This window comes from Neomonachus schauinslandi, chromosome 3, assembly GCF_002201575.2.
Source record: "Neomonachus schauinslandi chromosome 3, ASM220157v2, whole genome shotgun sequence".
NCBI lineage: Eukaryota > Metazoa > Chordata > Mammalia > Carnivora > Phocidae > Neomonachus > Neomonachus schauinslandi.
The window spans coordinates 512807-523977 of record NC_058405.1 but is presented as its reverse complement, the minus strand read 5'-3'; the positions used below and the strand labels follow the sequence as shown (position 1 = coordinate 523977).

Genomic DNA, 11171 nt, shown 5'->3' with positions numbered 1-11171 from the left:
ATGCAGCTGCCGGTGCCTGGGCCCCTGGCCCTGCTGGACACAACAGGTGAGCGGGGCACCAGCATCCCGGAGCAGGCCATGGGCTGGGGTCCCGGGCAGGGTCCACAGCTCCTGTCTGCCGCCGTGCGGCTGCACCTTTGGGACCCTTTGTCCTGACACGGGTGGTCTCCCTGCACACCTCTCCGACTCCCTGTCTCCCCGTCTGTTGCCATGGACCCCGCCCTCCGCCTCCCCTGCCCCAGCTCAGGCATTTCTAGACCTTGTTTCAACGGACGGGGCTGCTTCCCATAGTTTGGGCTCTGTTCCAACCCCCCACATCCTTCTGCCCCACAAGTTCCCAGAACCCCGGGTCCTTTGGCCAGACCAGATGCAGCCTGGAGGAGGCTCAAGGGCCAGAATGACGAGGGTGTGTTTGGCTGACGGGGATCAGGGAAGATTCTGAAAGGAACGGAGAGTGAGGCCAGCCGCTCCTCCTGCGCTCCCTGCCGGGGGACCCTGCCAAACCTGGGCGTGCACCTCTGGGCTGCCTGCAGCATCTTTGGAACGTCTCTTATTAAAAACCAGAGGAGTTAATGTTGCTTGATTTGCAAATAATGATCGAAGAACGAAGAACCCGGCTTCTTCCTTGAAAGGAACAGAAGCACACCCCCCACCCTCTAAAGCACAGCGCTCTGCGTACCCGTGTTTTCATCCTCCAGAAACGGATTGCTTATTTGTGGACGATGAGAATGAGGTCTGTACTAACTGGTTGTTGTTATGTTATTATACTGCAATGATTGGTGGTTTAAAAAGCACTTTGTCTTTCCTTCTGATGAATTACACCAGGAGTTGGTCACTTACACAAAAGTATCAACAGTAGTGTAGCTGGGGGTCTTAAGGGCACTTTCTACTTCACATTTCTGCAGTCAGCACCCTGCATGTCACACCTATAAAATCAGGAGACAGGAAGCAGATGGCTGAGTCGCACGGTTCTGCCCCAGTCTCTTTCCCGGGGGCGTCACGTTGCCTCTGGGGCCAGGTGTTCCCACGCGATGAAGCGAGCGCGTTCTTCTCTCTGGGAGGCCATGACCTGGGACGCTTCCAAGCTGCAGCACCCGGTCTGGGGATGGGATCTGCTCCGTCCGGATGTGGCCAGGCTTTCCCAGGAGCTGTGGCAGGCAGAGGGCTGCGGATGGGCGCAGGGCAGGGGCGCAAGGGTAACGGGGAGATGCCGCTGTGGCCTGCAGCGTCGCCCCTCAAACTCCTCTCCCAATGGGAGGAAAGCCAGTTAGGAGCACCTGCCACCCATCTGAATGTCCACTCCACCCACGAGGAATAGGTTGACTACGCTCACTACGCCCAGAACTCACGCATGTCCTCTTGTTGGCCCTTAGAGCAGTTAAGAGGTGGGTAATGCAGCTGGCTGTCACCCCCTCCCTGTCCAGATCGGGAAACAGGTCTGCTGTCATCTGAGCCAGGTGTGGGGTCCAGCGGCAAGCAGGGCAGACAGGCCCTGCTCCACGGGCTTCCCCTCCGGGCAGCTGGAGACCCCATGGCCGGTCTGGGGTATCCCCGACTGTACAGATTTTAGTTAACAGTCCAGACACATCATTTGTAACAACACACATGCTAACGGTTCTGCGTAGGAGGTAGGAGGATTGGGGGGGCGGTCCAGGGGGCTCTGGGGGCCTTCCTCCAGTGCAGGACCCTTTTGTCTCCGAAACCTGATCTAAGAATGCATGTCTTAGGGTAATTATAAAGATGCCCTACCTTCCTTCCTTGAGTTTCTTTCTCGTTCCCTTATTTTTATGCCGTGTCCTGTGTTTATAAAGAGTATTTAAGGTCAGGAGTCTCCTCCTTGTTACCTGTGTTGTGCTTGGAGTGAGGACACTGCAGCTGGTCAGCGCCACCGCTGTCCTTCTGGGCCCCCGGTTAACCTGTCACAGAAATGCTGACAGCGCAGCATCTCCTTGAGCCGGAGCCTCAGAGGGAAGGCCAGACCAGGAGAAAGTGACGGAATGGGACACAGGAAGATTTACATGACCCCAAAGGAGACGTGCTTAGTTTTTTGCTCTGTGATCAGCGTGTGAGAGCGTCACTAAGGGATCCGAGCAGGGCTTCCTGCCAGGCAGGTGCCCCTGAGGGACTGAGAGATAGGACCATGGGAGGCTGTGCTCTGGAGGAAGCAGACGCCGAGGCATTTGGCTGATGGTTCGGGGCATAAGATGTGCGATGCACTAAATGAGGAAAAATAGCAACAGAAAGTCCTTTGAGGAGGAGGGCATTTGTGTGAGCTCGCAGGATGACTTACTTCTGCGTGTGTAGGGACCCCAGTCGCGGGTGCTGTAACTTGACTTGCCGTTGAGCTTTGCTCACAGGACCGCAGACCTGTAAATTCAGACACAAACCGTCCGGAGCGTGAACATGAGTGCGTGCAGTGACCGAGCCTGAGGCTGCCGTCACGTGTGTGGCTGCCTCCCCCGCTAAACACACGTGATGTTGATTGAAGAACTTTGGTGCACGATGAAGCTCCCCGTTTTTCTTTCATCCTGATTTTGTTTTGGAGTCACAGGGATCCAGATGGTTAAGCTTCCACAAAAGCAAGACCCAGCAGCCTGGTTGGACTCAGCATGGACTCTCGCCTTGTCCTCCCCCGGCCTCTGCTGTGTGGCCACTGATGAGGTGGGAGTGGGAGACTGTGCGCGAACGGTCCTGTAAATGAAGCCTCCCTGCCTTCCCCGAGACACACCACAGGGAAGACCATTAGATGAACGAGAAACCCAGAAGTCAAGACTTGACGGAGGGACAGACAATGGAAAGGTCTCCTTTCTGGCTGCTTTCTTGAGTTCTGTGACACCTAGAATTACGTTTGCCCACAAAGACTGGGACATCCAAAGCAGCAACTGTAGTCCAGAGACTTTATTCTGCTACTTAAGTTTGGAGGTAGACAACCCAGGCCTGTCTTTCTGCTCTGCCATTCTGCAAGTGTGGTTTCCAGTCACAAGGTTCCCTCACGGCCCAAAATGGCTGCTGGGGCTCTGTCTTTCTGCTCACATTCCAGGCAGCAGAAAGGCTGACAGGGAGAAAGGCAGAGGGACAGACTCCTCTAAGAGATTTCCTGCAGGGCCTACTGAACATTTTTTGTTTCGATGGATGATAAATGGTCAGGCATGACCTCTGTTGTGGGTTGCCAGGGTGAAGGCTTTGGGGGACTCACAGACCAGGGTGGGCATTGGTTTTGGGGGTGAGCCCCAGTGGCACTGACGTCTCAGGCAAGAGGGCTGGAGCAGGGAAAAGACAGATTCCCACCTGCCCTCATGGGGCTCATTATGGGGGTCCGATATTGGGGTGGTAAACACTGGAGCAGTGGGGGCTGCAGGGGCGGCCAGGGGCTCCTGCTTCCATCTGCAGGACACGGAGGTGCGGGTGAGGCTGTGTGGGTGCGGACGAGTGTCCTTGAGGAAGGGCATCGAGGAGCTGGGTGGAAACCTTTCAGGTGGGCTGGCGGGTGAGGACGGGGCCCTGATTTCCTGCCCTGAGAAAGAAGTGTCCACGCACAAGGTGGTCTGGGGTCTTCCAGAGGCTGCTTCAGTCACCTGGGGAGGGAGTGGCCGGGGCAGGGAGCGCATGGGCTGGGACCGTGCTCTGATGGTTCCTCATTTGTCCTCCTTCTAGAAGGGTTTGTGAGGAGAAAGAAGACTTCCCTTTGGTTTGTGGGGTCTCTGCTCGTGATGTCTGCCTCCATCCTGACCATCGGCCTCGCCGCCACCACCAGGACAGAGAACGTGACCGTGGGGGGCTACTACCCAGGGATCATCGTGAGTGCTATTCCCCTCAGGGTCTGCTAGGAGGGTTGCGGGTGGTGACACCCTCCACCCCAGCTCTTGGGGTTGGAGGGTAAGACACGGGAGCTGCTGTGGGTGGTTGTGGTCGGCAGATCCTGCCCCAAGGCACCCGTGTCTTCTCCCGGGCCCTGTGGCTGTGGGGCTGGCCTCAGGAGGCGCCATCTCCTGCCTCGTGCAGCTGGGCCGGCCTGAGCGCAGGGCCCTTACAAATGCAAGGTGGCGGGCGCAGGGTGGGAGCCTGAGACGGGGGAGGACGGGGGAGGCAGAGCACGCCCAGCCAGCGAGTGCGCCGGCCCTGGAGCAGGACAAATGCCGGCCCAGACTCGGCCCGGGGCCTCCAGGCGGAGCACGCTGACTGCACCGAGCCTGGCAGAAGGGACATGTGGCTTTAATGCAGTCCTGCCAAGGAGCCCCAGCCGTGGTTGTGCTAATCAGTCTCTGTCCTGGGGGCGGCAGAAGAGGGGTCCTCCACGCCTCGTATCAGATTGCGGGCAGTAGCGCCGCATGGTAGACGGGGTACTGAGATCTGGCAAGAAGTGCCACCCAAACTCAGAATTATCGAGGGGATTTTTCGAACTGTGTTGTTGGCACAATAGAACTTGCTCCAAAGGCCCGCGCTGCGCACGAGGCGTCTGTGGGATTGGCTCTGTCAGCTGAGATGCCCTTAAAATGCACCGGAACCCTGAGTTGCTGTCATAAATGCTAAATCCAGATATTTTTTAAAAGGAAGTTCATCTAATCACATTATTCTTATTAAAAGTATTACCAAGATCAGCAATAATATTGGTAACATTTTTAGCAAGGATGAAAAGGTGGCATTAAATATTTAAAAATGTTTCACATATATTTTTCGCTTCATCTTTATCTTAATACTTTATTTTTGGTTTTTTGTCTATGCTCTATAAATCTACATTATCTACCTGTGTATTATTTATGAGTAAACATATAAAGAGTGCTGTGCAGGAAAGTTTTATCAGTAAAGTCTTAAGAGCTGCCAATATTCTGGGGGCCCCACCTTTCTGCCGTGGGTGGTGGGTGGTGGGGGACCCCGGACACGGTGTCGAGGGCAAGCTGCTGAGGGAGATGGGCTCCGGGACCAGGCCAGGGTGGGACCCGCGTCAGCCCGCCGGCTCTGAAGATGAACCACGGAGGAAGAGATGAAATGCACAGGACAAGGGGGGTAAAAGTCAGCTGCGTGCAGAGGCCACGTCCGCAGAGTTGGTGGCAGGACGGCTCCCGGGAAGAAACGGGCTGGGGGGTCGAGCGCCCCACCTGTTGGAACGAGGGCGGGTGTTGGTGGAACCTAACACATGCATTTTAACACAGCTAAGTGAGTGGGATTCTGACGCTTTTGAACTGAGGAGCTGGACTGTGATATTTTGAAGCTGCACATGACGAAAACGTTCCTCTTTCGTCCTTGAGAATTCTTAAATTATTGGTGCCCATCTCCACAGACACGGCTTCTATAGTCATAAGCGGGTCTGACTTTTAGTGCACTAAATTTGACACTGTGGCCTTCAGCGCCCACCACGGTGCCACTCTGTTGTCGGTGCCCCAAACTCAGACGCAAGCCCAACCGGCGGACGGGGCCCACCTGCCACCTGCCGCGGCCCACCTGCCACCTGCCGCGAGCCACCTGCCGTGAGCCGCCCAGCGCAGCTCCACCTTGTGGCCGCCCTGCGCAGCGTCATCCCAGGGCGCCGGTCAAGCTGATGGACATTACTGAGGAAAGTCTCCCACCAGGTGGACACGCTCAGTGGAGGGGTCCCGGTGCCCCGCCCTGGATCCCTCGTTATGGGGCGAGCACAGCCAGGGTATGTTTCTCCAACAGCCCGCCTCCCTTCGTCCGGGGGGCTGGGAGCTGAGGCTTTCTCAAGGACAGGAAGAACCCCCTCGGCGTCTTCCCACTGCTGGAGCCTCCTTCCTACCTCTCCTCCCCTCCCCAAGGCTACCTGTCTGCCTGCTCACCTGAGTCCAAAGCTCACTTGTGATTGGTGTCGGCCGCGTCTGCGGGCGACTGACAACCCTTCTTCTGCATACTCTTGGTTCTGGTTCCCCAATATCTCACCTGAGGAGCCATCCCCTGACTCGGGCTTCAGACTGGTCCAGGAGAAGCATCAGGTGGGCCCCTCACCTGACGACCAGATGCAGAAGATGGGCTTTGAGTGCTCTGAGTCACTGTGAAGGTGCTGTCCCTCTGTGCTGGAGGTGAGAGGCACATGATACCCTCTTTTCTGTGATCAAGAGTTAAAATATTTGAACATGGAAGTTGAGACGAGCCATGTTTCAGCATCTTCTATTCCAATCACTGGCTTTGACTGAGCCCAAGAAGCCCACCCTAACGGGCATGAGCTTGTCGGCCACTTGGTGGTTAAGTTGGTAGGGGGAGGGGGGATTGGCCGGCTTTGCCCTGTTGATAAAATGCCTCTAAGAGTGGCAGTATCCTGCGCATTATTTGCTGTTAAAGACCGGCATTAAGCCTCAGGCATGCTAACCAGAGTGCTTTCTCCCTTGTTTTTCCTTCGGTCCAGCTGGGCTTTGGAGCTTTCTTAGGAATTATTGGCATCAACCTGGTGGAGAATAGAAGGCAAATGGTAAGAATGCACATTGCTTCTTTCAAATGTGGGGTAATAAGAGTGTTGCCCCTCAACAGAGTATGTTATAGCTACAGCTGGTGTTCCTAGGAAAGCCCCCCACCCCAATCCAGCAACCTAGGATCAGGGCCCAGGTTCCCCAGGCTGTGCACTGCACAACTCTGGACTCGGGGCTTATGGGTGCCCTTCACAACTGTGAAGTCTAAGTGAGCGTTGCTTCTAGGATTGTAGGGTGCATCCTACAGCCTAGCAGCTGAAGTTGAGACACAGGACGAAAGTTTAGGGAGTGGGGTGGGTTGGGGGTTAGGGAATTAAATAATGTATAGGCTCTCCCAAGCTGAGAAGTGAGGGGAGGCCGATGGAAAAGCAGGAAGACCCGGGGCTCCAAAGGGCTTTACAGAGAGGAAGTGGAGACACGGGTGTATGAAGAATGCCAACTTTGATCAGTCTTCCGAACATGGTATCTTCATTAATGGTTTCTATTTGGCATCTGTTTGTTGATGCACCGTTTTGGGGATGGGGCTCCAAGAGCAGTCAGTTAATTTTCCAATTCACGGTGGCAGTGAGTGTTGAATCTTGAGAGGTTTTCAGAGGGGATCTGGGGCTGCGTGGCCGTTTCTGACTAGTCTCCAGCCCTGGCCTCTCGGGCTCTCATCCTAATTTTTCCCCCTATTTGCTGCCACTCGCCCTGGGGCTTTCAGTGTGTGCGGGGGGCTGCATGGATGGCCCTACGTGTCCCCCGTTCCCTGGCTGACAGCAGAGGTCTGTGGCTTAGCTGTGGTGGCCACTGTCATAACCCACACTGAGAGAACGGCCCCCGGGGCAGAAGGAGTGAGGGGGACAGGTCCTGGGATGGGGCCGGGGAGGGAGCAGGTTGAAGAGATTTGGGTTCTGGCAGAAACAAGTGTCTTCTCCTAAGTACTGGGAGGGTGTGCGCCTGCTCTGGGCCACTGGCCGTGAAGAGGTGGACAGAGGGCTTCTGCCACATGTCCGGGCAGTGCGGGACCCCACCCTCCTTGCCTGGGGCGGGGGGGCTCATCCTTGGCCTCCTGCAGGCCCCTCTGCCCAGGAGTCTCTTGCAGGAGGGAGGTGGAGGCAGCCTTGCCCCTGAGTCTGCCCGAGGATGCCCCCCGGGAGGCAGGGCCTTTAAAGACTCTCACAGAGCTCTTTCTGTGCCCTCGCCTGAGCGGTATTTAAGGATCTTCAGTGGGAGAAACAGATTTCCTTCCATGCTTAGCCACATTAAAGTGTAACTGTCCCCGGGAGAGGTCAGTGATTTAAAGCCGCACGAAGGGCCGGAGCGTGGAGAGAGGGTCCCGGCTGCGGCCACGGCTGCGCGAGGAGAAGCTGCGGCCCCCTGTCCGCTGTCCGGGGCGCTGCTGGCTCCCCAGGGCCTGTCTCCCTCGAGGGTCCTGCTGATCGACTTCGGGTCTGGGCTGCGGTGGGCGTGGCTGCATCACTCATGTTCTCCCATTGCTTTATGGCCAAGTCGCATTCTGGCGAAAGGATGGGCCACCGTTTGCAGATGGTCACTGGGGCCATTGCCACGTCGTGAACGGTGCCGCTGCCCACATCTGAAGACACGTTTCCGTTGCTAGGAGTGGGGCCACCGAGTCCTATGGCAGTTGTTGGCGGAACCGTTGGCTCCGGGCTCTCCAAGCCCCCCGCACGCGTGCTCATCTGTCTGGTGGGCATGACACAGAATCTGTTTCCCTCATCATTTGTGACCTCGGGCTTCTCTTCACAGGCTTATTGGTCTTTTCCGTCTCTTTTTGTAGACAAATGCCATTCAGATCCTCTGCTGATTTTTAAGTTGGGTGACTTGTCTTTGCATGACTGACTTGTCAGAGTCCTTTACATGTCCCCCATCCAAGCCCTTTGTCAGATGCATGACTTGCAAATATTCTCTCCTGTCTATGGGCTCTCTTCACCTTCGCCTTCTTGACGGCAGCTTTGAGGCACAGAAGTTTGCAGTTCCAGTGAAGCCCAGTTTGTGTATTCTCTCTCTCTCTTTTTTTTTAAAGATTTTTTATTTATTTATTTGACAGAGAGAGACACAGCGAGAGAGGGAACACAAGCAGGGGGAGTGGGAGAGGGAGAAGCAGGCTCCCCGCTGAGCCAGGAGCCCGATGCGGGGCTCGATCCCAGGACCCCGGGATCATGACCTGAGCCGAAGGCAGACGCTTAACGACTGAGCCACCCAGGCCACCCCATCAATAAAACTGTTATTTGAAAAAAAAAATCTAAATGCAAGACCCTCCATAATCTAGTTGTGGACCAAAGAGTTTATTTTTTATTTTTTTATTTTTTTTATTTTTTAAGATTTTATTTATTTATTTGACAGAGAGGGACACAGCAAGAGAGGGAACACAAGCAGGGGGAGAGGGAGAGGGAGAAGCAGGGGGAGTGGGAGAGGGAGAAGCAGGCTTCCCGCTGAGCGGGGAGCCCGATGCGGGACTCGATCCCGGGACTCCAGGATCATGACCTGAGCCGAAGGCAGTCACTTAACCAACTGAGCCACCCAGGCGCCCCATAGTTTGTCTATTGTTGATAATACTGCTATAAATATCAGAGTGCATGTATCCCTTTGAATCTGTATTTTTGTATGCTTTGGGTAAATAGTCATGCAATTTCTAGATCATAGGGCAGTTCTATTTTTAACTTTTTTTTTTAAAAAGATTTTATTTATTTGACAGAGACACAGCGAGAGAGGGAACACAAGCAGGGGGAGTGGGAGAGGGAGAGAGAATCTCCAGCGGAGTGTGCGCTGAGCGCCGAGCCCAGTGCGGGGCTTGATCTCCCAACCGGGAAGATCATGACCTGAGCCAAACCAAGAGTGGGATGCTTAGCCAACTGCGTCACCCAGGTGCCCCCATTGGTGTCGTTCCTAAGAATCCCATGCCAGCTCCAGGATCATGAAGACTCACCCCTATGTTCTCTGAGTTTCATCACTTACATGGAAGTCTTTGGTCCAATTTGAGTGGACGTTTGCATGTGGTGTGAGGTAGGGGTCCACCTTCTCCATGTGGCTGCTCACTTGGTAGGAAGTCTGCCTTTTCCCCACTGGATGGTCTCGATGCCCTTGTTGGTCGTCACTTGGCCCCACGTGTGTGCACCTGCTTTTGGGCTCTCAGTTCTGTCCTTTTTGTCCACAGGTCTGTCTTTGTGTCAGTGCACAGTGTCTCAATTACCGTTGCTTTGTAGTGAGTTTTGAAATCAGAACATGAGTCTTCCTGCTTTGTTCCTCTTTTTCAGGATTGTTCTGATTATTCTCTGTCTTTGCAATTTCGTATGAGTTTTTAAATCAGCTTGCCAATTTCTGCAACGAGGTCAGCTGGGATTCTGATGGGCACTGTGCTCAATCTATGGATCAGTTTAGAGAGTGTTGCTGGCTTAACGAAGTTAAGTATCCTGACCCATGAATGTGGGATATGTTCCTATGTTTTCTAGAGCTATTTTCATTTCCCTCAACAATGTTTTGTTGTGCTAAGAGTCTATTTTGTGCTTCTTTTGCTAAGTGTATTCCTAAGTATTTTATTCTTTTGGAGGGTATTATGAATGGAATTGTCTCCCTAACTTCATTTTAGGAGTGTCCATTGCATGTGTGTAAAAATGCAATAGATTTTTCTGTTGATCTTATATCCTGTAGCTCTGTTGAACTCATTCTTTCATTTTGATAGTTTCTAGTAGATTCCTTAGGATTCTGCATCCATAAGATCATGTCACCTGCAAATAGAGATAGTTTTGCTTCTTCCTTCCCAATCTGGATGCAGGAGGTCTGTTTTGGAGGCTCTAGTAAGAGGAGAGCGATGTGGGGCCCGGCTCGCCCACAAGCTTCCCTGTGCCCCAGACCAGAGCCTTCGGACGGGAGTCGTCTGTGACGCCTGGACTGTCTCAGTTCTCCTTGTCAGGAAACTAACTTTGTAGGATGAATGCATTCACTAACACTTTACTTGATGTTGATGGAGACCGAAGCCTGTGTCCACCACTAGGAGCGCTGTGATCTTGGGAAACTTACTCGACCCTTCTGGACCTCAGTTTCCTCATTCCCAGGGCTGCTGGGAGGGCCCGTGGGAGGAACCAGGCACCACACTGGCCCAGAGCAGGTGTCCGGCAGCAGTAGCCACGGTCAGACCCCGTTCTTAAGCACCCAGGCCTTCAGGAGGTTCGGGTTGCTTCGCGAGTCAGTAAATCGCAAGGTGAGAGAACGCATTTCACGTGCATCCAGATACGTAAGAATGCTTTCTTCTTTCTTGATTTCTTTTTAATTTCCTCTGATAGAAAATTTAAACATACGTGAAAGTTGGCAGAGGGGCTATTGACCTCGTGGTCATCTTATCTCCCACTCACTTCTTCCCTCCCCGTGTTATTTAGAAGCAAATACCAGACATAGTACTGTTTCGTCTATTAAAATTTATGGGGTAGAATCCGACTGTGACAAGTGGCTTCACCATCACGTCTGCCCATCTCTATGTTAGTCTCCTGTGACATCCTAAGAATATGCCCCAAAGTGAGTTAGCTTTTCATATTTTTCTATTAATGGGGAGTTGCTGCCCTCTCCTTACCCGGACAGGTGCCTGACTCATCGATTTCACTACCAGCCCTGCCGTCCAGACGGCCCCGGAGGCGGCGGGGAGACACCAGGGGCCGAGAGCGGTGTCGAACTGCCTGTCTGCCCCGTGTGTGTGAGACACACGCAGACACGCAGACACATAGACACAGACAGACACACAGACAGACACACAGACACACA

The 11171-nt window shown here is 54.0% G+C and overlaps 1 protein-coding gene across 1 annotated transcript in view; it reads left to right on the top strand.

Moving 5' to 3' along the window:
- Positions 1–11171, top strand: part of TMEM255B (transmembrane protein 255B) — a 39964-nt gene continuing 28793 nt past the window's right edge. The window contains 3 exon segments of the mRNA XM_044913128.1: positions 1–46; positions 3655–3797; positions 6356–6418. Of these exon segments, the coding sequence (XP_044769063.1) occupies positions 1–46; positions 3655–3797; positions 6356–6418 (252 nt within the window).